At 38.6% G+C, this 27,499-nt stretch overlaps 2 protein-coding genes across 5 annotated transcripts in view; one reads left to right on the plus strand and one right to left on the minus strand.

The window, feature by feature from the left end:
• The window catches only part of B3GALNT2 (beta-1,3-N-acetylgalactosaminyltransferase 2), a 32,139-nt gene extending 29,472 nt beyond the window's left edge, over window positions 1–2,667 (plus strand). For both annotated transcript variants that reach the window (XM_064648785.1, XM_064648787.1), the window contains exon 12: window positions 56–2,667. In XM_064648785.1, coding sequence (XP_064504855.1) covers window positions 56–190 — 135 coding nt within the window. In that variant the 3' untranslated portion in view covers window positions 191–2,667. The remainder of the gene's footprint in view (window positions 1–55) is intronic.
• TBCE (tubulin folding cofactor E) lies at window positions 1,138–27,293 on the minus strand. 3 transcript variants are annotated; one of them, XM_064648784.1, is made up of 17 exons: window positions 27,275–27,293; window positions 26,795–26,927; window positions 23,759–23,843; window positions 15,568–15,756; window positions 14,414–14,502; window positions 13,627–13,726; window positions 11,778–11,880; window positions 7,592–7,668; window positions 7,236–7,331; window positions 6,559–6,623; window positions 6,405–6,469; window positions 5,799–5,951; window positions 4,912–5,065; window positions 4,306–4,374; window positions 3,179–3,238; window positions 1,767–1,858; window positions 1,138–1,511 (listed from the first exon to the last, which is right to left on the minus strand). In XM_064648784.1, the coding sequence occupies exons 2-17, from the start codon at window positions 26,892–26,894 to the stop codon at window positions 1,419–1,421; spliced, it is 1,590 nt and encodes a 529-aa protein (XP_064504854.1). In that variant the 5' UTR covers window positions 26,895–26,927; window positions 27,275–27,293; the 3' UTR covers window positions 1,138–1,418. The 3 variants fall into 3 exon arrangements, 2 of the variants coding, with proteins under 2 accessions (XP_064504854.1, XP_064504853.1); XM_064648783.1 differs by lacking the exon at window positions 27,275–27,293 and adding an exon at window positions 27,124–27,205; XR_010429107.1 differs by lacking the exons at window positions 1,138–1,511; window positions 27,275–27,293 and adding an exon at window positions 27,124–27,206 and having other exon boundaries at window positions 1,718–1,858; window positions 4,306–4,415.
• Between the last annotated feature and the right edge of the window lie 206 nt (window positions 27,294–27,499).

A 27,499-nucleotide genomic window follows, 5' to 3' on the forward strand; every position in this document is an offset into this window, starting at 1 on the left:
CTGGGGACTAAATCGTTTGTAAGAAAAACTATTGAAATGGTTCTCTCTCTAACAGGATGGTCTTTGGTTGTGTGAGAAGACATGTGAGAGTGGCATGCTGTCTTCCCCCCAGTACTCTCCCCAGGAACTGAAAGAGCTGTGGAGATTAAAGGAACTGTGTGGAGATCCATGTAGATGTGAGGAAAGATGATGGACTTGCCTTGGAAAACAGGGTAGTGTATAATGATCATGGAAAAGTGTACATTTTGATTTATTCCAGGAACAATAAGAAATATTAAGGTACCTTTTAATGTTGGGTTTCAACTTAAGCATAACAATATTTGCACATCCCTTTTGATAACTAGAAGTGGACTGATACTATTCATTTTCTATAGTATAGATTGATCTGACGAAAACCAAAATGCTTAAGATAAAAAAATTTCTTTTTTATATAAAGGTAAAGACCTACTTGTAATTAATAAATGCACTTAAGAATGCCAACTAGCCTGTCTTTTGTAAATTAAAGAATTACTGATTTAACTCAGTATAGAGCAGTACCAGGATCCAGTGGAGAGCTGTGCTCAGCACCAGGGCATCCGGTAAGTCTTGCTGCAGCAGGTTCTGTGCTGTCTAAAGGGTTGCCCTCATCTGTGCAGGGGATGGGACAGCAGTGGGGGTTAGGATTTACACTTACTTTGTTTATACCATTGCCATTTTAGATAAAAACAGTATCAAAGTTTGCTTATACCAAATCTTCAAGTACTGCAAACTTAGGAGGGATTTCTGAGAACTCACTGTGTTATTAGATATGAATCTGAGGTTACACAAGGGAAAGTAAAGTAAGATTGAGGACCAGCACACTAAAGAATATAAAATAAGTAGCATTGCCTTGCAGTGTGCTGAGAACTTATTTATACTATGGTATGTTAACACTGTAGGGTAGAATAAAGGTCTGTCAGATTTTGACTTTTAATAGTCTAAGGCTGTGTAGGTACTTCTAAAATTACTGCTGGGTTTCATTTGCTTTAAGGTTGCTGGACGTAGGTGAAAACAAAGAGCAAGTAGCCTCTCAGTGCAGCACTAATCTTGTCTTGTAAGCAAAGAGATCACAATTAAACCCTGTACTCGGTTCAGTAAAACAAATTCTCACTGCTGCAGTGGGAAGGCAGAAGGGTTACCTTGAGTTTTATTTAATTAAAGCATTTAAGTACTATTTGGTATCTCTCAAGTAAGAGAAATGAGCAGATGCTTTCAGGGAGGCTGATGATTGAGCTGAGGAGCTGAAAGTACAGTTGTACAGCCCTCTGGTGCCACGTGTGAAACTCGTATTCGCCCATAGGTGTGTTCAGGCACAGGCTGTCCATTCTGCCTGCGGCCACTCTGTCACTCTTCTGCAGTTCCTGTGTCGGCTTTTCCTTCAGTCTAGCAAGAGTCCCTTCTTACCACCGTACTAACACACAGTCTCCACTTTCTATTGAGTAAAACTGCAAAGGCTTTAAGTCATTGTCTAGTTCAACTTCTTTTCCTTCCAGCTAGAATAAGAAAGGAGAAAAAAAAACCCCTATCAGACTTAAACTGAAATCCCTTCATGTAAACCAAATACACATCAGGCAACTGCAGTCAGGGAGAATCTGTCATATTACAGGAATGAAATTAGGTCCTAAATTACAGCATGAAGACTGCCCTCCTGAAGTAAAATGAATTTCCTTAGGTAGTATTTTAGAACATGCTATTGACCTTTAGCAGCATGAAGTATTTTGTTGTTGAATTACCCATTTTTAACTTACTTTAGAACTTTCGTAGGACAGTTTCAGTTCTGAACCAGGAATTTTAAATAGGCGATAGAGCAGTCCTTTGACCTTCTGAATAGTCATAGACTCTGTCAAGGGAAAGAAAGAAAAGTTATTAGAAAAATGCTGCTGCCACTGAGCTGTAGCTAAGTACCAGTGTTTCACTTGCTTATAGCAACAGTGAAAGGCTGTATTGCTGCTTCAGTTCTAACACTGCAATAACATCTTCAGTACCTAAAATCATAACTGCTAATATCAAATCGAAAATTCTTTAATCTGTGATGGATACAGCAGGATATGCTACTGCAGTTTAAGTGCTTTGATCCCATATACCAAATTAAAGTGTTACGGCTTCATAACTTACCATTTTTGAGTTTGTATTTCTCCATGCTAAACTAAGTGACCTTTGGGACACATACCAGTCAGGTTCTGACTACTTGCATCTGGCAACTGTTCCTTGAAGTTTTCATTACCAGGAATTGGCTTTCCCAGCACAAGTAAGTGAATGTCACTGTGGAACTAGTGCCATTCTTAGGAATGGTGTAATATTATTGGTCCCAAACAAATTGTCAGCAGAGTTGTTCATATAATGAAGTCAGTAACAGTAAGGGATATTTTTTGTAATGGATCTTGAATGAGTAGATGTAGTTTGTTCCTGAGGCGATACCTGTGTTTGCAATAGATATGCTCAATATTTTGGTTGAACTTTCACTTCTTTTGAAGCTTTATCTAAAGGCACAGCAATAGCGAGTTATTCCTGTAATACCACATGTTGTACTTAGACAAATATTTTTCTATCAAACATTTTTGTAAAAGCTGTATCTATCTGATTTTATGCAACTTGTGATAATAAATGTGATTTTTATTTTAGAATAAAGCTTAAGTCTTTTCTCTCAGACTCCATTCTGACACATCTTTCCAAAATATCAGCTTGATTTATAACAGTCTTATTCATTCTAGGCTCATTACAGGCACTAAAACTTCAAAATACAAATTTGATAGAACTAGATTTCTAATTTAATGTATTACATCCTAGACCTCAGTATCTAGATCCTCAGATTACATAATTGCCTCTTAGGACTTCACATTCTGATTACTTGGTTAACACATCCACCAGATTTCATACCAGTTAATTAGCCTTTAATTGCCTCAGACACATTAATGATGAAACCAGCAGCAGAGGTCATAAGACAAGCATCAACTTTCAATCTTCACGCTGGACTGAAAGTAAGTATGAAGGCTAGAAGAACAGTGACTTTTTCAAACCATTTCTACCTTTGACATTTCTTTATATGACAGAGGAAAGTCTTTAGCAGCTGACAAAGCCCGAGGCAACTGCCATTCTTTAATACAGTTATTTGAAAAGGAGCTACAAAACAACTGCTTGAACACAAGCCAAGATTTCTTACCTGGTAGCTTTTTCTCTACTGGCTTCTGTTCAGGTTTCTCAGGACACTTAATTGTCAAAGCTTAAGGAAGAACGGTGAGGCATTAGTGAAAGAACAATAAGGCTGTTCTGGCAGGAGCACAGTCTTTCCAGTCTGTTTTTATTACAAATTGTTTTCCTTAGCTCAGCCTGATCGTCTAAAAACATTAGGATGTAGGCTGCATCTGAGCAGCTAAGATAGCTTTTAGTCATTCTCTGAAAAATTTAAAGTAATTTTATTAAAATAATCAAGTTTTTATTTATCTTTGGTAAATTAGGGAAAATATTTTAGAAGTGATTCCCTAATGCTTAAGATTTTTTTTGGTCAAAAGGAGTATTTACCTAAAAATGCTTAATTTCTATTTTGTTTTTTTTTAAATAACCTGCAGTGGAGTGGAAACTGCTTATTCAGTTTAAAACGGGCTTTTGGCCCTCAAAAGCACCATACAAATAGATTTTAAGGACATTATTAACCCAATTCTTTTACAGAGATTAAAAGACTTATCCTTAAAAAAAGGTTTATATTACATATAGCCAATTCGATTCCTTGTTCTATTTAGTCTTCCGCCTAAATGCCTTAGAATATAATGCCTTAAAATACTATTTTCCTCATGGAGTGAAAAAAGGTTCTGTTCTTCTGTCATCTGGGAAACACAGCTACATGACTTTGCAAGTCCAGGATATAACCTAGATTAAGTATGTTGACAGCCCCAAATACCAAAGCTACTCATATTTTTCTTGTCTGTCCTAAAGTTAACAAGTTATAAAAAAGATAATACCAGAAAACAGTGCAGCTGAGGTTAAAACTTCAGATGTTTTCTGTAAAGAAGCCATTCACACATCAGAATGGAGTATCAATGACCTCTGTTCTTTATTGTCATAATTAATAAAATCATGTGGCTTGGGTTGAGGAGGAAATAGAGAGTACACAAAAGCAGGGATCTAGTCAAACTCACTGATACAGTTCAGGAAAGCAGAAATACAAACTGGAACTCTGTGACATCTCAAAGCCTTTCGAACCTTTTGTCCTCCATATACACCCAGGAAACACTAGCTTATAAAATATTCTAAATGCAGAAAGAACAATTTTGACCATTTCTGGCCTCTTACTCAGAAGCTGATTTTTCAGAGTCAAAGGCTGTCGTCCCTTCAGTTCTCCTTCTTCAGGTGCACCATATTCTGTGTGAAGGAAAGCGCATGTACACGTGAACCCTTCAAGACTAAAACACAAGAGAAGACCTAAGAGGACTGTGGTGTAGGAGTAGGCATGAACCTGCTGCCTCAGTTCCCTCAGCACAGAAAGTGTTGGGGTCCTGCAGCACACAGTGCTGCAGACATGAGCCTTGATCAACTGCCAGAGCATTCGGGACATGGAGGTGCTGCTTAACATTCTCACTTTAAAAAAGCCACAGGGGAAGAGAGCTACTGTGTGCTCACCAACAGTGATGGGGCAGATGTTCACAGGTGTGGGGATCTCTGAGGCAGTGAGCCCAAGTTCCTGAGGCACAGTGCCCTGAAGTGCTGGGCAGTGCTGGGCAGCTGCCCCACAGGAGCAAAAGCCACTCACACACAGGCCTGCCAATGCATGGGCTTTCCTAAGGCTGTAGCAGCACATGGAAAAAGCATCAAGGGGAAGAGAAGTTGAAGACAGACCAAACCGGTGCTGCCACAGTGCCAAAATTGAGGAAATGCTACTTTTATTGTACTTGTACTTACTAAGACAGAGTGATGGGTATCTGGGATGGGCAGCAAGAAATTCTTCGCTTGGTTTGTTTTTCTCTGGGTCCCAATGCCCACCAGCTTCTAACCAGTCATTTCCAAATATTTTGCGATAATCAAGCTCTGCTCCTCTTCTTTCAGCAGGAAGGATCTGTACTGACACAGGAATGGCACATAATGTAATTGTATAACTTTCCAGAGAATAAAATCAAATTAATGACACTGACTCCTTGGTATTACTTGGTGTTCAGTGTGTTTAATGATACCAAGAATCTTACAAACCGTATCTCCAAACACTGACTGATCCATATATTCAGTACATTTTAGAGCCGTTACGAATCCTACAACCCCTAAGTCTGTGCACTGACTGAGCCATAAGTGAACATCTAAGCAAAGATGTTGCTGTATATGATGACACAAGGATGTTTTTTGTAGTTATGGGTTAGACACTGCTTCTGCTCTTCTTTATGATATTTGCTGAAAATTTGACTTGGTTTAGATAATGATATTTTCCTACTGTGGAAAGCAAATGTTGGTATTACTGTCACTGAAACAGATCCAACTATGCTGCTCTTTTTTTTTTTTTAAGAGTATGGTTTTTGTTAACAGTCCTGCAACTTCAATAATACAAACAACACAGGCACTTGAAAAAAAACTCCATTGACCCACCTTATCCTAGTCCCCACTGAGTTAACAACATTGACAAAGAAGGCTTGGTCTTGTAGCCTTACCAGCTGTCCCACTGATGTGGGTGATGAACATTGGCATTTTACTTTTCCTGCATGCAAAAAATCAGTAACCTTAAAAGAAACTGAAGACAGTTCCTCAGGCAGTGATTTAATGTTTTTCCCCAGACTCATGCAATTTGTTGAAATATCACATACCTCACAGTTATTCAAAACCTCCAACTGACTTATCTTGGCAATAATTAGCTGTATCAGGGTCTCTGGGTTCTTCTCTGTGTCCATGAGAGGGTTATTGTTACACTGCAGAGACCGCAAACTTGGCAGTTTATCAAGCTCATTGATAGATGACCACTGAAATGGAAGGGAACAGTCTTTTGAGGAAACAAAAAACATCATTTCAGAATAATGCACGGTAACATTGACTTTTCCTGTACAATAAACATGACTGAAAATATTCTTTTGATCATCAGAACCAAGTACTTGGATTCTGTTCATTCACCTGAGGAAAGAACTGCACTACATTTAATTAAAAAAAGACAAAACAAAACAAGGAGCTAGTCAGAATTTCAGATCATTAGAATTATGAGGTAGCAGAGGGATATGGCTAGCTACCATAAACATGTTTAACTGACATGTTAGGAAATGTTTTTACACTTTTAAATTACGCCTCTCTGTTGATCAAAGTATTCAATAGTTGTCTCAGAATCTTACAATCAGACAAAATTTTAAAAAGCGAACTGCAAGTTATTTTTAAACAAAGATACATGATTTTACAAAATGAGAAACTATCACAATGTAACGTACCTGTGATATTTTATTGTCATTTATTGCAAGGCGTTTTAGTGAAGGGAACATTTTAGTCTTGCAGCCTAGGAAAAACAGTAAATTACAAGACAACAGTGAAAACTTTAAATAAACCGAATTATAAAACTATAAATAAATCACTTTTTTTACATACCAAATCCAGCATCAGGAAAGTGTATAGAAGATATGCCAGTGTTTCTAAGTATTAGCTGTTCTAATCTGAAATTTAATAGATACAGTGATCACTGTACATGGCACAGGAAGTCTTCTTTATAAAGAAATGCTAGCTATTTTTTTTTTTTTAATAAAGGCCTACAACTTTTGACATGGTGCATAATCACTGACAAATGAACAGCATTTGGGAACTGCCTCATAGACAGTACCCAGATTTCAGCAGTGTTCAGGGAATAAAATTTTCAGTGAGTGAGTGCAACAATTTCAAGCTTTCAGAATGGCTCCTGGATTTAATGAATAAAATGTTGATTTCAACAGCTTGTGGCTATTTACAATCATGGATGCCATTTTAGTGCTCAGTGAAAGATAATAAGTCTGCAAAGTAGCAAAATGTGGTAAAATAGTTTGTTTCGTAAGTATATAATGAAAACCTAATAAGACACAGCTTAAGAATGTGTTGTTATGCAGCAAAGCAGGATTATATTAAAATAGCTCAGCTAAATAATGCAGTTACTCTCCTCAAGAGGGCAAAATGCCACTACTTCAAGATCTCATAAATCTTTCATGCAACATCAATACTATCATATTTCAGTCAACAAAGACTATGGAGATGAATATCCAGGACAAAGTATTTCCAGCAAATTTGTTTACAGCTACCTGGGGAGATGTGCTATTAGATGCAGTTGATTTCCATCCAGTAACTGGTTGTCTGAAAGGTCTAACAACTTCAGGGTCTTCAGGACATTATCAGGCCTGATATATTGGAAAAAACCCCCAAACAGAAACACAGAACATTTAAAGTCATCGGCTAATGAAAACACTAGTTTCCTAAGTATATAGTTGACTGCACATAATTGTGTACATTTATAAATGTTTTGAAGTACATCACGTGAAGTTTGCATCAATTATTTTACAGTTATGTCACAGTGATGTGTTACAGGACTGTAACTTTATGTACAACATAACTTTGTGGTACATCACTCACCGATGATTGACTGACTTATGTTACTCACCTTTCCAAAACTGTAATGCTATTAGAAGAAAGGTACAACTCTTCAAGTGCTGGCCATCCTTGAGCACAGAGAAGAACCTGAGAGGAAAACTTTATTTAATATACAAAAATTGGGAAAAAATATTCTAGAAATTATATTTTATGCAAATTTGCTCTAAAAGTGATCAGAACAAGCTGTAGTTCTCAAAAACAGAGAAACAATTATTAAAGATTTCCTAGTCTTCCCTTTTGGCCAGATGGCTCTCCAGTGCCTGAACATACCGACACAGATGATATCAAAAGGTTTCTGTGGTCACAGGACTTACAGTGCCAGGCTTGAGGCTGCCCTTGCAGCTGAGGCTGTGTGACCTGGAGATGGAGTGAATTTCATTCAGTGGGCTGGAGTGACCAGGTTTTCCCTATGATTAGGTGAGGAAATGGCAGTACAAACTCTGTATACAGCATAAAACAGAGTCTTGTATGCAATTGTGAAAGTGTCAAAATGTTCAGTTTTAGCACATGGAACTCCATAAGCACCGGAATTGACAGTTTTTCTACGGATTTGTGCCTGCATGTGGAAAATTATTCTTTTCAGTGAGTTTCTTCTGGTGTGTATTCTCCAGAGTCAAATTAAGTGTGAGCTCATCCTGCTACTTGTCCCTTGGTTAGAAAACTTACAAGGGCTCTTTCATCCATCTACATTCCTATTTGCGAATTTGTACATAATAAATTATTTTTAAGCCCCTCACTTCTTTTCAAAATGTGATCATAACTGACTAGCAAATTCAGAGTTTTCGAGATGCAAGAACATAGACATAAAGATGCACAGTGCAATCACCTAAAGCTTACAGGAGGTTACAAAGGTTACAAGAAGTGAAGTTCAGAGATTTGGACAATCCAATTAAATTTGTTAGGTTTATAGTTAACCCATTCTCCTACAAATGTCTACTGTCCTTGGCCATTAGAGCTGTATGAAGTCATACAGCTGGATGTATATATAACTGTCTCATTATATTTACAACACAAAGTGTTAACACTGAGATCTCTTCAAGAGGACAGCATATGACTTAGGGTTCAACTGCTTCACACCCAAAAATATGAAACATCATCCTGCTGCCATATCTGCAACACAAAAACTTACAAACTCAGATAAAATGACTTTTCCTTCTCCAAAGCAAGAGCAGGAAACACCAATATTTTATCTCTCTAATGTGGATAGTGTTTCTCTATGTCAACAAGACAGACCATAATAGTTATCTACTGGTAGTGAAGAAGCATGACAAGAAACCTGCAGAGTCAAGAGAAATGAGATGCATGTTCAGCAACAGAGAACCTTTGGGGGATTCTTCCACAACCATCCTGTGTTGTGATGGATGGATGGAATATAAAAACTGCACAAAACTGAAGTAAAAGAAGATTTTTCAATAGATTGACCAAATGATTAGAAAATTGCCAAAACCAAATGACAGGTCACATCACAATTCTAAGAAACTCGCCCAATTTTCAGCTGTCACGGAAACAAAAGTTCACAGATCTGACACTGAATTAACACTCAGGAAAGATTGGAGGCTTATTGTGGAGAGCTGGTGGGGAGGTTGTAACAAATAGTGGAGTAGCCACTGATCATCAAAAACAGAAAAGTGGAAATGCAAGACCTATTACAAAAAAAAATAAAGATGACAGGAAACAAGTGTCTCCGTAAGTCCATAATGCTTCTGTATTTTTACTCTCTTTATCCCAAGAAGCAAAAAATATAAATGGGAAAGGTACAAAGAAGCTAAACAAAAATCAAAGCTATGAAACAGAGTTTCAGTTCTCAGTTCTCATTTACTGCCATATAAAAGATTGGGACTTATTACATGAAATTTTTAGGCAGCAATATCAAAAACCAAAAAGGGTTAAGTTGAATGTTAAAAGATGTGGATAGCAAAATTTTCAAATGGGTTCTTAATACAGTTAGATAAATCATGAAACAACAAATCCACAAAGGTTAATTAAATAGAGATACATAATCTCAAACTCATAAAGACACACAATTCCAGATTACAAGAAGCTCTTACCATATGCTTACCCTTTGCCTAGAATTTTTCCCAACTACCTGCTACTTGCTAGTGTCAGAAACATGATCCTGCACTTCTGTTCTAACCCAGATTTTTCTTTTACCCTGTATAATAGTAGATTATATTATGAATGTAAGATCTTAGTTTGAAAACTGAATGACAAATATAACATTATTTAAATCCTGAATAAGAAAAAATGGTTTTAGAACCATAAATATGAATTCTTTACACTCAAATGCATAAATTCCATTTCTAAGTCAATGGTTGCTAACTTTAGGATATTTTACAGGACATTTTTCCTTCTTGAAGATTATATGTTATGTTTTGAACAATCAATTAACAATTATACAGTAATAAGCTCTTTTACTGATATAGAAATCTCAGATGTATTTAGATATATGCAAATAACACACTAATGAAAGAACTTTTTTGAAAACTGATGTTCAAGGCATGTAAACGTGGAGCTATGTATAATTGCATAACAGTTAAGCATATCCCTCTACTGTAAAAAATATTTCAACACAAAGGAACAGATAAAAAATCAAAAAAAAAAATCTTCTCTTTTAAGGAGAATGCCATATATTCTTACATATGACAGTAAGCTATTTTGAAATGCTGTTCACCATTAAATTGTTTTAGCTTTAATTAAAACATTTCTAGGACTTCTAGACTTTGCTTATATTCCCATTGACAATCAGTGTATATCTTCTCTTTTTCCTGGATTATATTCATTATTATTTTCCATTTTTGACTTTTCAAGTAACTCTCCTTAGAGCTTAAGCACTGACATTTTCAAGTGGTTTGTTCACAGAGTATTAATGTCAGGTAGTTCCCTTTATTTTTTCCCTTTTGTTTGACTACCCTGAAACAGCACTTTTAGGCACAGGCTTATGTCTCCCGGCTTATGTCTCCCAGCTTAAAAGGGAATGAATTGGAATAATTTTCAAATTTATAAAAGAGATTTCTGAACCAAAAATGTCTTTACAGCAATGATGAATCGTCAGCTAGAGCAGAGTTTCAACAAAAAATGCAAAAACTACATAATTTTAAATTGCTCTGACTAACCCGAGGCTTCTCTCTGAAATTTAGTTATCCCTAGAGAAGTCTAATCTGCCTTCAGCAGTGGCTCCAACCAGCCTTTTGGTCACCTGGGATGGAGGGAAGCTGCTGGCAGCAGCTTTCACATTATAAACAGTACAATGCACTGATTTACTGTGATGAGCACTAGATGACATTTAAAGTGTTTGTAGCCACTTAGTTCTTCCATTCACTTCACCCTTCATATTGCCACTGTTATGGAAGGATTATCAACTGTCCTACTATAAACCCTGTGGATGGTTTAAGAGCTCAGTGAATGGACACTAAACAAAAATATAGCAGTGACTGTCTTCAAGCCCTGCTGCAAGACAGCAGAATGAAGAAGCTTCTTGCTACTCAAACCCCACTTTTACTGGATAGTGACTGGCAGCCAAAATATGAAAATTCATGTCATTTTACAATGTAGTACAACAAAAACTGCCCCTGACAAATCCAAATAATAGTCTGGAACTTACAAGCCTTTATAAGTAACGTGACACTACTTAGATGCAATTCCTAAGCCCCATCTCTGAAAAAAGGCCCACTGCTAACATATTTGACAACCAGACTTCATTCTTAATCATATCAGGGGAGAGTAATTTAAATGTTTGCATGTTTCAGCACCTGAAAGGCAGAGCTTTGTTTATTCTGTGCTCTGTGTTGCACACAACCAGGCATCAGGTATTTCAAGAACGATCAGTATGTGCAAAGATACTAAGCCAATCTCCTGTTGATGCGAAGTGATGCCAAAACAAGTATTTCTTGTCATATTGATGTATTCTCTTTCCATTTGCCTTTGTTCTGTTGCACGCATAAAAGTACAGATAACCTTCAATAGCTACAAGGAACCAAAAAGTTTTCATTTAGACAATTATACTCCAACTGCTTTATCTTGACTTGGCAGCTTACAGATGTAACTAACTACATAACTAATACAATTACCCCACAGCACCTTTTCTAAGGATGATTACATTTCAGTAGAATAATATAGTGCTTAAATGTTTATTGTGCTTTCGTTGCCTCAAAAACCTAATGACATTAAATAAAAACAAACCCAGGAAAGGTTATTACCTCTGTCCATGTTATTTCAGTTTGATTAAGTGCCAGAATCTTCAAATTTGAAAATGCACTGGATATAGAAGCTGATGTAGATGGAAATTTCATTTTGTTTTCACTATATAAAAAGAATAATTATTTGCATAATGAATAATTGCATTTATTTAAGTCACTAGTTTGGAATTACATACTAAAGAGAAAAACAGTTTATACCAAAAAAATTTTAAAAATCACTGTCAAGATATCATAGATTTTAAAATATAATAAAATATACTTCTAGCTACATTCAACCATACTCTTTCCTAGTTTACTTTTCTACTTCAGGAATGCATATTTATTCATCTGTGGGCTCTTTCTCTCCTTTTCTTCCCCTAAGTTTTGAACATGAAAAGGATGTTTTTCATTAATATTAAATGAAACAAAGTGAGATCTTTGGAATCTAACTCCTTAGTGTCAACTGAAAATAAAGAGCCTACATGACTATCCAGATGCCAGTAAAACAAAAGTATGTAAAATCCACTCTCAATAGCAAAGTATCACTACAAAAAATTAAAAAAAAGAAAAGATAAAAAAGAGTCTCAAATCTGCAGTCTTCAAATCATTTTTCATTACTCACCCCTAAACAGAAGTTTTTATTTCTTACCTAAGGTCTAATCCACCTGCTTGTTCTCATAAAAATCTCTCAGTGTAATTCATACTTACTTATGGGTTAAATTTCCACATAGAGAACTGGTAGATGGTTTATCACTTTTAGTCTTCCAACATTCCATGTACAAAAAAAAAAAATCAGTTGCAGACTTACCTTCTAAAGGTCTTTCTTTTTTAAACAAACAGAAGGTCAAAACAATAAAAAACTAATTCAGACTGTGTCAGTTTGTAGTTGTAAGCATCAGATTCCAGCATCAATCTCATTTTGTTTTCTATTTCTTTTCACAAATAACTTCTGAAAACCATTCAGTCTAATCTACACTTCTCAATAATGAAAAACTGGGTGAATTAAATTCTAGGTGAATTAAAATAAATTCTCTGTATTCTCATGCATGCTGATAACAATAAATCATGATATGCTCTAGTAAAATTAGATTTACAAATAGCACCCAGGTTGCAAACAGCTGTTCAGTGCTAAATATCAAAGAAAATGGAACACCTCATTTTTGCAATATTAACTATAAAAATAAATAAAAAACCCTGGTAGTTTAGGCTGCTACCTATTTACAGACTTTAATCCATTGTGTTAGCTCATATCAGAAAATGATTCTGCCATGTGCCAGTTACGGTGCATAGGTGTATACTAGAAATGTTCTTTATTTTGAAATTATTTTGTGAATTCTTTCTTGTTTTGATGGAATTGCAGCTTTATTTAACAACAGCCTCCCTCCTTTTCCAGTGTCATCACTGTACAAGAGATTTTCCCCTAGATCTGTCACCATGATCCACAGTTCTTATCAGCATCATTTTAGGACAGAAAGGAGCTGGGGTTTGGGATACTTAACATTTGGTTAAAGCATTATTGATATTTCAGTTTAGTGTCAGGACACTTGGTAAACATCATTCTTAAACAAAAGTGGGCCTAAGTAAAGACTTGCCTGGGCAGTCAGAATATATCAACAATAATAAAAAACAGAGATAAAGTGTTAGGATTTTTCAGGCAACTGATCTTTCTAATTTTACAAAACTCCAGTCAACATTCATCTGTCCCAAACACTCCTCCAGAACTTAGTTTTACATAGATGCTAAACTCCTAGAGTTCTAGTCTTTTCTTGAAAAGAGATGTGTACAAATATATTTAGAAAGCTAAACCCTGAGCCTCTTGTATTTTGTCCCTGTCCCAAAGGAAGAGAAACCCAAATATGAATATTTATACCTGACATTAAGTGTTTCCAGATTCTGAACTTGAGAAGCAATATCTATTACTGTCTCCCAAGACGATATCAAATTTTTTGATAGGTTTATATGCCTCATATCTGAAATGTCATGTTAAGAAAAAGAAACTTATCTCAAATCTGAACTTCCTTTTTCAGAAATTAGAATTAGGGTTTGAATAAAATAAACATAAATAGATTACACTTGTTTGGACTAAGAGATACTATTGCTCAGTTACAGCAAATTTTATTTTGATTTGTGGTATGGACATGGCTTACAGTTTTATAAAATAGTTTAACTTTTCAAATCCTAAAATGGATTAATTTCTATACTGACAAGAACTCTTACCAGTCCTTTCAAATGAACAAATAACACCTTTTCTGTATTTCTGTAACACTGTCACAACACACAGCATACTGAACATATTATTTGTTATATATTGGAAATCTCTGGTATCTACAGAACATATCAGTTGTACTTTTATGGAGTTATCTATTCTAGGGTTAAATTTAAAAAAAAAATAAATTGCTGAAGCCTTTTGAAATTTCAGTCACAGTAGCAATCTATGACAATACTTGTATTTTTATCCACAATTTGCATTTCCTCTCAAAAACTGTAGGCATCGACTTTTTAACTCTGTAACTATTGCATTAAACTTCTAAACATAAACTACAGTTTCAATCATTTTTTAATAAAAGGATACAAGTATCATTCATTGAAGTGAACACTTGGAATGCTAAAGTATATACTTTACTTGTGGTATCATGCAATGTAGCAAAAAAGGATACTGGCACACGTTCTGCTGATTTCCTCTGTCTGACCAGCATGGCTCACTGCACACTCACGCACCGAGATATCTACCAGTTTGTTCAGTTGTCTAAACGAGAAAGAACATCCTATTAATTAATCTTCAAATAGAAACAAGTGTGTATAAATACCTGTATAAATAACATCCTTTTTATACATACCCTCTCCTTTGGAATTAGCATTGTGGAGATTGCTACATTGCAGTGTCATTCTTACTTGAACATCTGTGTTTTTTGCCTTGACATTGCTACTACAAAATAGGTCTGGTTGAACCACAATTCCCACCCCCCCACACTCCCCCCAAAAACCCTTATCCAACTGAAAAAAAGAGTGATAAAACAGGTTAAATATAGCTATGCAAATTGGAATTTAATTAGAGGTTCCAAGTTAAACAGGTTTCTTGCAATATTTTTTCCAAGAGGTTCTGAGTAATTTGTGCATCCTTTGTTACACTTAGCAAATAATTTTAAAAAAATGTATTTTTGACTGCTTAGTATGTTCTGGGAGACAAAGGGAGAATAATTGTGGAATATCAGCTCAGAATTAGACTGCCACCTACTGAACTAATACATCTCTACTGCTAGAGGCCATTAAAACTGCAATTTACTACACGTCATTAAGTTACTTCCTTTCTTACTCTTCCAGGTACATGAAAGCAACATGAAGTGACTGAAAGAGTTCTTCACTAGCAGTACAGTGACTTTCTGCCTTCCCTTTCTTAGTTACAAAGTCATTAGAGATACGAGTAAACAAAGATTAAATAATACTGTATAATATTAAGAAAACATTTAAATACATCTATTTTAAAAGGACCACATGTGTGTATGATAATTGCCAATATCATGATATCTGTCATTCCTCCCCAGATATCTTCGCCTTCTACTTTATGAAATCAAAATGAGGATTGTGAGTACTCAAGCATGATATAATCCCAGTTCCTATCTGTAAAACCTGTAAATTATGAAGCCACAATAGGAAGATTTCTTGTCTCTTCCACCATAGTGTAGTTTGGCTTACTTTTAGACATATGACAATATTATATGCATGGCAGTCAGCTTCCTTTCCTTTCAGTTGAAATACTACTTGACTATCAATCACTAATAATGTATCTTAGATTTTCATATATTACACTTGCCTTTGCTGTTCTGCAACAGAATCCATGCCAACGAATTCCACAGTCTTCGTTCCAAATACTACTGTATTCTCTGTCCCACATTGAACATCTTGCTTATCATTCAATCCGTACCGATCCTTTACTGCAGTAAGAAAATCTACTCCAAAATTTGCCTTGTTTGGCCGGATAAATGATCCTCCTTTAGGATGCCTAGAACAGAGGAGCCAGGAAAAGCTGAAATATGAAAAGTTGTAGTAACAACGACTAGCCTCAAAAGTACTAATTATTACTTTTTCAAAAAAAAATACTGTGAACGAAAGCAGTCAAAAGGCAATTCTGCAGGCTAATTTTAAACATCACTGTTCCCACTCAGTGAGACCAGCTAAGACTTTCAAAGTATCTTTTATAGTATTTGACAGAAGAGTTCACATTGTGAGATGCCATGAGAACTGAGGCACCAGTTCTCCAAAGGTATTGACACATCAAAATTAGTGGCATTAATTAAAATGGCACAGTGTCAGTGCCATTATTAAAAATAACTGGTCTTTTGTTTTCAAACTCATTATGAACTCAGTTTCGTTAGAAAATTAAGTTTCTACCTATGGATAGACACAAGTTATCTAAATCATACAACAAATGTGTCTGGAGTCTTATCACAGCCTAAGGCCCACAGGAATACTCAGGATAGTCATTGCTACATCATATTTGACTTGCATAATTCCCTTGTAATTCTAAGAGAAAGCAACCTTGTCCTTCCATCCACACAAATGACACAAGATGCAAATTGTAGCACTTAGAACTCTTATACAAACTCAAACTTTTAAAATTTCTGATACTAACTTGGTAACAATTTTGAAACTGAATATTCAACAGAAATATCCAGCTAATAATGTATGTTCTACACAGTTCTATGAAGTTTCTTGGTTTTTCTTGAGCACTGAAAAAACTTTGGTGCATGACAATTTCTTGCCATGCAATTGCATTGATATTTTCTATCAAAGTTAGCAAGGAAACACATTATCCAGGATGAAGTAGCAGAGACAAGTTATAGAAATGGTATCACAGAGCAGATGGAAGATTTCATAGGAGGATCAGCCTGCAAACAGCAGGAAAAAAGTTGGTAGCTATGATTACCTGTCACTTATGTGAATAAAACTTCTCAAAACAGCATGTAAACATCAAGTGGCTAATTAGCAATACATAATGCTACAAAGTTCAAAAGTCTCTTACAGAGACCGTGAATCCTACGGACCTATTACAAGTAGATGGAACAGCTTGGGCACCATATATTCACTTCTTTTCGTAAAAAATCAGTACTGGAAATTTCCAGTGCTAGTTTCATTCATTAACATTTCTAATACTTATAGAAGTACTCTCATATCCTAAAGAAAGATCTGGGTAGAAAGTACATATTATTTACATTCAAAATATTTCCAGTCTAGTTTTGCAGTGACTGAGTTCAGAGTGGAATGACTACCAAACAAGCAGAAAGGCAAACTTGTAGAGAATGTAAATCTGGTAGGTACTTCTCACTTTCAATAAGCATTTTCAATACTCTACATTTTTAATCCAGTAACCTTCTCTTAAGAATTTTCCTTTTGAAATTCTTCATAGCTTGCAAACATGTGACTGGTTTAAATGTTATGTGACTCTTTCTTAATATGACTTCTTAAAACAGTAAATTACAATTTCACCACCTTAACTATAACATCTCTTATTTGCAAAGTATATCACTTTGCATTTAATTAAGTCAAACAGCTTCAGGATTCTACCTGGGGCTCTGGAAAAAAACCTCGTACTCTTGTCTATCTGTAATTCACTGTAGGTCCTGCTGTATGTCCATTTTCCTATCACCTTGACTCTCTCCATTTTGTCATCACCATCTCATGCACTCAATAGTTCTGCTACTTTCTTCCCTCTGCTCTCCTCAGCCCTCTCACCAGAGCTAATCTAGATAGCCCGCAGACATCTTCCTGTTGTGCCATTTATCTCTGCATAGCCAAGCCCCTTTGGGTCTCTCTATCACCATACCCATTCCTTAGCCCATTTCTGTCCTCTCAGGTCACCACTTCTATTGGCATCTCCTTCCTCATTGTCTTTGCAGGAGTGAGTTCTATCCCTAGGAAAAAAAAACCACAAAGGAAACTAGCTACCTTGCCCCTTTTATTTAAAGGAAAATTATAGTGTATTTATCTCTCAAGACTCTTCTATTTTTGTTTTGATCACAAGATCATAGGGTTTCTCTCTCCTGTTGCTACCGCTTCAAAGTACGACGCATGCTTTTATATATTATCTAACATATATTTAATACCATTTCACAGCCTGAGTTTCTTTTTCAGTTCCATTCTATTAATTTGATCTACCTTTTCAGGAACTGTCATGAAGGACAGGAAAAGGGACTGCAATAGGAACATACTTTCAGACAAAATGATTGTGGATTCAAGGAGAGAGATCACTGTAATTCATTTTCCCTGAAATACACTGCCTGCATTAACTTTCACACTAGGGCATATGAACTGTACAAGCAATATGTACATATCAAACAAATAATGTACAGCACTTGGACTAATGAAAATGCACACCTATTAGCAAGCAGTCTCTGTAACTGGGGACTAAACAGATAAACCCTAATCCAAAGAGTCATCCTGCATTGCATATCACGAAATGGAAGAACCTGTGGACTACTGATCAACCTGACTTAAGCTGAACTCTCAGAAGTCCAAGAACAGGGATTTTGCTCCCACGTATGTAAAATCTCTTGCAGCCAGGACAAAATACTGTATGGAAATGAAGTGGTAGAAGATATGGCCCAATTTCACTAAGCAGAAAATAAGGCATTTGCCCAAGTGGGGCTCTGGCAACCAGCTGGCTCTGGTTAATACTGACACTTCCTACTGACTTTTAAAATGGAGAGGTTGATCACAGTCTCAGAAGTCATCTTGTAGGACACTTCCTACTCATGATCCAGTAGCCTGAAGCATTACAGCCCATCTGGTGATGTGCCCAGGGCACTTCAAATATATTCATTAGAATTTGGGTTAGCTGTCGGCTTTCACTGAATAAAGAGGAAACTCGGCATCATTCTTTGCTAATGGAAAATTAAGTGGTGGCACTGCTCATCATTACAGGTACATGATGGTTCTTCATATGCTAGGGAAATGTCACACACACACACCTCTCGGTACCTGAAGAGTAATGCAGGAGTACATAAACCGTAACAGTTACAGACTTGAGCTGTGTGACTGCAGAAGCGAGATTCTGAGCCAAGGAGATCTCAGCTTTATCAGCCTGGCAGTAAATGTGGATCAAAGGGCTTCTTTGCCCAGTACCGACTGTTTTGCAATGATTATCTCCAGGCAATTATCATCATGACCAGAGCAAATACACTACCAGGCTCATAAGGTGTCATAAAATGTAGCTGCTTGAATTCATGCACATCTTTTCTAGATAGGCTCTGAACAGATCTCTTCCTTCTAGGGGAAGCACTCAACGGACCAGACTTCTTTTAGAACGATCTACACACTGCAGTAAAGTAAACCCTTCAAGTTTTAGAACAGGCTGTGGCATCCAATAACACTTATAAGTAACACGTGCTATGGTGTATCAAATTCCTGACAGAACAGCAGAAGCTTTGCAAACGTCAGCAAGAACTTCAAGTTCTTGCAAGTTTACCTTAAACAGACATGAAAGCTGAGTTGGAGCTTTCACAAAACAAGGAAAGACAAAGAGACATCTGCAGTTCCAGACGCTATCTTAATGTTCTGCTGGTGCACAGGACCTGTTTGAACAATGGTTAGAGACAACAGTTTTGCTTCAACACAGTTCTACTGGCAGCAGAGAGCAGAAGTCTCTGATGGATACAGTGACACACAGGGAAACAGTCAAAGCTTCCTAACTGAAACCTTTTCAGGCTAAAAAGAATCTTGGGAATGCATTCTCCCTTTGCTAAATGGCAATCACTTTTTCTTCATAGACACTAAAATGTTATTGACATCTTTCCCATATTTGAAGAGTTTGTTTGTGCTCTAAGCAGATATTCCTGAAGATCAATCTGTCATTCTTGAAGGAAAAACAGCCTAATTTAATATAAACAGATCTTCTTCTTTCATGGAGCAGATAGATCATCTTCAGTGACATCATGCAACATGTACAGGACAACCAGAGGATCAGGTCCAGGCAGTGGGAATTTACAAAAGGCAGGTCCTGCTTGACCAACCTGATCTACCTCTGTGACCAGGTAACCCACAAGGGGATGAGGGAAAGGCTGTGGATGTTGTCTACCTAGACTTTGGTAAAGCCTTTGACACCATTTCTCACATTCTCCTGGTGAAACAGGCTTCCCATGGTGTGGATGGGTGTACTCTCTGTTGGGTAGAAAACTGGCTGGCTGGCTGGGCCCAGAGAATGGCAGTGAATGGGGGCACATCCAGCTGTTGATCGGTCACTACTGGGGTTCCCCAGGGCTCAGTGTTGTTCTGTTTAATATCTTCATCGATGATCTGGACGAGGGAATTGAGTGCACCCTCAGCAAGTTCATAGATGACACCAAGTTGGATGAAAGTATTGATTTGCTGGAAGGTCAGAAGGCTCTGCAGAGGGATCTGGACAGGCTGGATTGATGGGCCAAGGCCAATTGTAGGAGGTTCAACAAGGCCAAGTGCCAGGTCCTGCACTTGGGTCACGATAGCCCTGTCCAGCACCACAGCCTGGTAGAAAAGAACCTGAGAGTGCTGGTTGACAGTGGCTGAACATGAGCCAGCAGTGTGCCCAGGTGGCCAAGAAGGCCAATGGCATCCTGGCCTGTATCAGCAATAGTGTCGGCAAGGAGGTTGAGATGGGATATTAGGAAAAATGTCTTTGCAGAAAGGGTCATAAAGTATTGGAACAGACTGCCCAGTGAAATGGTGGAGTCATCATCCCTGGAACTGTTCAAAGAACATGTGGTTATGGCACTTGAGGACATGGTTTAATGGTGAACATGGTGGCCAAGTTGATAGACTTGATGATCTTAAAGGTCTTCTCCAAGCTAAAAAATTCTATGATTCTGTTGGGCAGGAACATAAAATTCATGGAAACAGCAACATACACTTGGTCACAACTGCTCTCTATACTTATAAACTCTTATAAAACTCATGTTTTATAAGTGAAGAAGTGAAGAAGAAAAAAAATGAAAACCTGTAATGCCTTTGCCAAGGCATTTCAGGACTCCACAAATATGCAAAAGTCAAAGTTACTACCAGAAGAAAACTTAGTAACACAAAGGTGAAAAAAAGGCCATAAAGATCTGAGCAGCAATTGCAATTCTGCCAACCTGGAAACATCACAGAAACAAGTTTTACTATATTTTCCTCCATTTCTCTGGCCTGCTGTCAAAGTCAAATCTGGGGAAGTAGATTACAATTCAATATGGTCAATACTTCTAGCTCCAGGATCTGCTGAAATATCAGGATTCCTCTGGGAAGTGATATAGGAAGAACAAAACATTCTCTAGTAGGGAGAGAATTATGACTCAAAGTACTCTAAATGTGTGATACAGCAGAATGTTACACCTATCTTGTCACGTAAGCAGAAAAGTATGTTCATCTACTGCTGGGAAATCTACACATCTCTCTCAGCAAAATGGCATGGATAAAATCAGCTGCTAAAATAGCAGTGCCTGTGTAGACGCTATGTTTAAATGGAATACCCAAAACTGACTGAGAGGAGGGCTAGTGAGGAAGGTGACCCCTCTGCCAGACTAATAGAGGGGTGAGAGGACACTCCACTTGATGGGAAGCATAAAAGAAGCCTGAACACCAATAACTGTGGGGAGAAAGAAGAGAGTACCAGAGCAGCAGGCAAAACCTGGTTTGACACTACCAAAAGTCACCCCACCAGCAGCACATTTTTGCCTTGGCCAGTCAGAGTTGCCTCCTGATCAGATGATGAGGTGAGCCTGTGCCCAGCAAGGACAGACATTGTGAGGAGCAACGTATGTGCTCCACATCTCAGTGTGCACATGTGACCTCAGAGGTGCTTTCTACCAATATACGTGTTAATAGATGTCAGGAAGCAGCACAGGAATATGGAAGCTGGAGCACCCATGTCTCCCACAGGAGCTGTGTGTAGCTAAGGCACTGGCATTCCCAGGGGAGGAGCATGTGCTTGTAGCCCACATCTCCCAGGAGAGCACATGCATGTAACTGTGTGAATGGGTCTGTGGGATGAGAACCTCTTTGAAAACATACTCATGTTTCAAAAGCCGTATACAAATTTTAACACTGTTTTAAGGCTTGAGTACTCCTCCTTTCTCTCGTAGGACTGTAGAATGTATTTTAATTACATCATAGACTACTGCAGCTGACAGCTAAAATAATAGCTTCCTCAGTTATTAAAAAACAAAGAACCCACAAAAATGTCACTAGAGTATGCATTGCCATTTCTAGCTGATCCAGAGTTCATGAATGTGCTCATGATGTCAGCATATTTTGAAATATGGCTGTTTTTTCTTTGGTTTTCATATTCTTAAGAAGCTTAATTATCACCACATAATGTATGACCCAGATAAATATACTGCCATGAAATATAAAAGTTTAGGTCATATTTTAAAAAAACTTACTATAAAGATCACACATAGCTGTAAGCAGACCTACTGTCTCAGATAAGGACTACAAAATTTATCCTCTGGTAGTGAGAATCTCAAATTCAGTTTTATTTTCCTCTTATGGTCCTATTTTCAAATGTCACTCTAAAAGATATATTTTTTAAAGCTTTATTTTTAAAATTGCCCTAAAAATAATTTAAAAAGTCCTTCCATTGCATTTGTTTACAGTACAAGCTACTTGATCAACTGGTTCTGCTTATCAGAATTTAGGGAGTGAGCAAAGTAAGCTTGTAGGCAAAGGATACTCATGATAAGGTTTAGGGAAAAAAAATAGAAATTTTATGTCTCTTATACATGTATATACATAGACAAAGGAACATTATTCCCTCCCTAAGTAGTAGTAAAGAGGTGACATTTTAAGTTGTAGGAGGGTTTTGCTGGTTTTTTTTAGCATCCTTTTGGTAAAATAAGGTAACCATTTTTTACTTAAGTTTGCCTATATCTTCACAATTAGTACCAGAATTACAAATCTGGAATTTATGTCTATTTGTCATGGTGGACTGCTAGAACTACTATTTATTCTCTTAGACTCCAGAAGGTCTTTTTCTGATCGGAAAAAAGCAGAGTACAAAGAACAAGTATTCTAAGAACATGTTTAAAGACCACATTTACATTTGTTACAGGTATATGCAGCTTCACTCAAAGAGTTGATTCTTACCTCAAGAATTGAGATCACTGAGATCTCATCTCCTGGAAACATGCTAATGGTTGCTAAAACACCAAGAGTCTATACACATTTTCCTAAAGAAGAGATTTTGTTCTCTCATCCTTCACCACTTCCATGCTCAGGAATTTACTGATTTAGCAGTCTGTAGTGTTTAAGAGCTCTTGATGACTTTTCTTTTATGAATTCATCCAGTTACTATTTAACTCACAAAGTTTTAGCTGTTGCAGTGTCCTCTGACATGGAAATCAACAACTTGCTGCAATAAGTGTCAACCCTAGAATCCTGTATTCCACAATTTCAAAAATGTTAAGTGCTCAAATCTTTACACTTAAATGTAATTCATGTATATACTTAAAAACCCCATACAGCTACACTATGTTTTGCATGTAGTATATGCAGTGAACATACTTAATTCCTGAGTGATACAAATATAACCCAAATAATTAATAGGAACTTGGTATTTTCCCTTAACAAGATAAATGCAGGTCACATTAAGTCCAAACTCAGACTGTGTTTGAGACAGTTAATACGGACCAGTATTCCACTTTGGAATTACCTAAGGAAGGTTAGTGGGAACTACCAATTTCCTAACTAATGTAGAAGTTCTAAAACCAACCAAAGGTAATATTACTAACATCCAAAAATCCCATTTTATTACATATATCTGAAAACATAACTTGTATTTTTTAAGTATTAACCATATTCTAATACTTGTAACCAGATTAATAACAATGCAACAGCCTCTATGGCTTAGCTAGTCACTGCACTCAGAACTACGGCCTTTTTAATAACACCTAACTGATGATAGAAGGGTTTGCCCTAAAAATTGCAATAGGGCATTTTCCCATGACCATCTAGTCAATGCCAATGTCTAGACATGCCAAAGCTGTGAATCAACTCACCTGCACTTAAAGTACTGTGTCCCTTCGTAGCAGCCATCATGTTTTCCTCTCTGAGGATCATCCCATTCCACACCCAGCCAAATTCCTGAAAAAAAAATGGTAGATACATTTTAAAGTTTATGGCATCATATCCATAGAAATCACGGTTGGAAGGAAGCTCTGAAGTTCACTTAGTTACCTTCTCTCTCAAAGCAGGAGATTATCATCAGTTCTAAAACAAGCCAGCTAGGTAAGTCTTCACCTAGCCAGATATTGAAAATTTCCAAGGAGAGAAAGATTCCAACATATCTGGGCAGCCTATTTCAGTGCTGCATTACTTCTGTAGAAAAAGATTTCCCTGCTGTGGCCACTGTCCTTTATTATATAATCTAATACTAGTAAGAACAATTAGGCTCTGTCATCTTTGTGACTGCCTGTCAAATAGTTGCAGGAAGCTATTAGATGCCACTTTTTCTTCTCTTCACCACATTAACCAAGCCCAGATCCCTCAACCTCTCTTCACAACACAGGTGTATGGTCTGTGTCCTTGACCCCCTTGGCAGTTCTCCAAGACTCCTCCAGAGAGGAGATCTTTGAGATCCTCTCAAGTTTATCTGCATCCCTCTTGAATTGGGATGGTCCCACACCACATACATTACTCCAAGTGCAATGCTATCAAGAACCCCTGCCCCCAGAGGGGGATAACAGCTTCCTTTAGTTTGCAAGCCATGTTCACCATTCTAAGGTGACCTAGTACAACATGTATCCTACTTGTCAAAAGAGCTCACTGTTGGCTCATACTCATGACAGTATCCAACTTAACTCCCTAGTCCTTTACAACAGACTGTGTGAGTTGCTAGTGCTTCCTGGTCCATACTGATACACTACATGTGGAAATTTATCTTTCTTGAATCTCTTGGGCTCAAACCTTAAGTTCATAAAGCTTGATCTGGATTGCAATTCTAACTTGTGTCACAGCAGCCATTTGAGGGTGAACACTGTTCATCACCTGAGACACTAATGAATACATGAATCAATACAGACCCCAGCTTTACTTCTGTAGTACTCCCTCATTCCCTGATATCAAGTCATCGATTACCACTTTTCTGCTTGACAACTTTCAACGCACTTTAATAGTCCATTCATTTCTCCAATGAATGGAGAAATACAAGCTGGCTTGTATTTCTCCAGCTTCCAAATAAGATTCTTTATGGACACACTATTAAGAGACTTATTAAAGTCAAGGAATGCTACATTCCTTGCTCTCCCTTTGTCCACATTCCCAGTCATATAATCACAGAAGGTAATTAGGTTTGCCAAACACAACTTATTCTTCTTTACAAGTATTAAATATTCCCAACTACCATCTTCTCCTTCATAGGCCTGGAAATGGACTTCAAGGGAACATGCTACATGGTCTTTCCAGAAATAGAAGCTGATGAGTCTACAGCTCCCTGGTCATCCTTCTTGCCTCTTTTAGAGCTGTATGCAAGGCTGGTCTTCTTCCAGGCACCAGCAATCTCCCCATCCAGTCACCACAATTTTTCGAAGATGACATGTTGTCATCTGACTCTCACTGTCAGACTGGCCAGATCTTTCCACAAGCTCCATAAATTTGACCTGGGCTGGATACCAGGTGCTCAGCAAAGCTACTGTGTCACTCCCCTCCTCAACTGGACAGGGGAGAAAAAAATATAATGAAAGGCTCACAAGTTGAGACAAGGACAGGGAGAGATCACTCACTGATTGCCGTCACAGGCAAAATAGACTCAACTTGGGATAATTAATTGAATTTATTACCAATCGGAGTAGGATGATGAGAAGTAAGGCAAATCTTAACACCTGCCTCCCCCAACCCTCCCTCCTTCCTAAGCTCTACATCCTTCCCCTCAGCAGCGCAGGGAGACAGGGAATGGAGGTTATAGCCAGCTCATCACGGGTCGTTTCTGCCACTGCTTCCTCCTCAGGGAGAGGAGTCCTTTCCCTGATCCAATGTGGAGTCCCTCCCATGGCAGCCAGTACTCCACAAACTTTCCCAATATGAGTCCTTCCCACAGGCTACAGTACAGTTCCTCACGAACTGCCCCAGTGTGGAACCCTTTTTTCATGAGGTGCAGTCCTTCACAGGCTGCTCCAGCGTGGGTACCCCATAGGGTCGCAAGTCCTATCAGGAAACCTGTTTCAGTGTTGACTCTTCTCTTCATGGGTCCACATGTCCTGCCAGGAACCTGCTCCCGCATGGCCTTCCCATGGGGTCACCACTTTCTTTCAGGCATCCACCTGCTCCAGCATGCATCTCCTCCATGGGCTGCAGGTGGATCTCTGCACCCCTGTTGACCTCCATGGGCTGCAGGAAAATCTCAACTCTGGCTGAGTCTGGAGCACCTTCTCCCCCTCTTTCTTCACTGCTCTTGGTGTCTGCATAGTTGTTCCTCTCACATATTCACACTCCTCTCTTCTCTGGCCATAATTACTGCTGCACAATGATGTTTTTTTCCTTTCCCTTCTTAAACATGTTATCTCAGAGGTGTTACTACCATTGCTGATGGGCTCGGCCTTGGCCAGATGCAGGTCCATCTTGGAGCTGGCTGGCATTGGCTCTGTTGGACATGGAGGAAGCTTCCAGCAGCTTCTCACAGAAGCCACCCTTGTAGCCCCCCCTCCATCAAAGCCTTGTCCTACAAACCCAAAACAATATGTTATCAAAGGAGGACCCCTATCCTCCTGCCTCTCTCTCACCTTCCCTGACTATGCCAGCACTGTTTGTGAAAACTAATGGAAAAAAGAAGGCACTGAGACCTTTCTGCTGTAAGAAAAAAACATAACCAACCTCAGCCCAAAGTACTTCTTACACTCCTTTTGACAACTCTTAACTTCTAAAAAAACCCCAGCAACTTATCCAGAAGTTGCCATATTTACACAAGAACAACGAGGAAAAGACAACATTCTACTTGACAACGTTTTCATTCTGCTTGACAATGGTTTTTAAAGAAGCACATAGATAGAACTTTGAGAACAGCCATTAGATGTAAAGATAGTTGCTTCTGTGACCTTTACCTGATGTACGAGCCACGCTGCCCATATAGCGCACAGTCCCGTAGTCGGTGCCACACGAGACCCTCCGACCCAGCGCATCGGGAGGCACCCAGGCGGTCATCCCGGGACACCTGCAGTCCGGGTTCTCGTGGACCTGCAGGGATAGAAGCGACGCCCTTAACACACGCGCAAGTCGCTGCTTTACAAAGCCCCGTACCCTGAGCTGCTCTTCTCCCTCCCGGCGCTACCGCTCCCACATCCCATCCCGTTCCATTCCCCCATCCCAGAGCAGCCTCTTTGGTGCCGCTCCCAGCCCACGGGCCCCGAGGCTCGGGGCGCAGCTCACGCACGGGCAGGAGGCGCAGCCCGGGCCGACCCGCACACACGCCCGCTCCGCCCGGCTGCCCCACTTCCGCCCGGAGCCGCCCGGCAACAGCCACCCCGCCCCGCCCGGGCTACTGGTGCGCTCCCATTGGCCCCGAGCCCACAGGGTCGCCCTACCTCGGCCCGCTATTGGCCCACCCCCGCCTTCTGCCCCTCTCGAGTCAACGCCTTCAGGGGCAAACAGCAGCAGGGCGTGGCCGCCGCGAAGCTTCCTGGGTAACGCAGTTCGTCAAGGCGGCCCCGCTCCGCGGGTTTGCTGTCCCTGGACTACAGTTCCCAGAATGCTGCAGGAGCCCTGACTGGGCGGTGCCGGGAGGAGAGGCCACCGCCGGTGGATGCCGC

The sequence above is a fragment of the Pseudopipra pipra genome, chromosome 3 (genome assembly GCF_036250125.1).
Source record: "Pseudopipra pipra isolate bDixPip1 chromosome 3, bDixPip1.hap1, whole genome shotgun sequence".
NCBI lineage: Eukaryota > Metazoa > Chordata > Aves > Passeriformes > Pipridae > Pseudopipra > Pseudopipra pipra.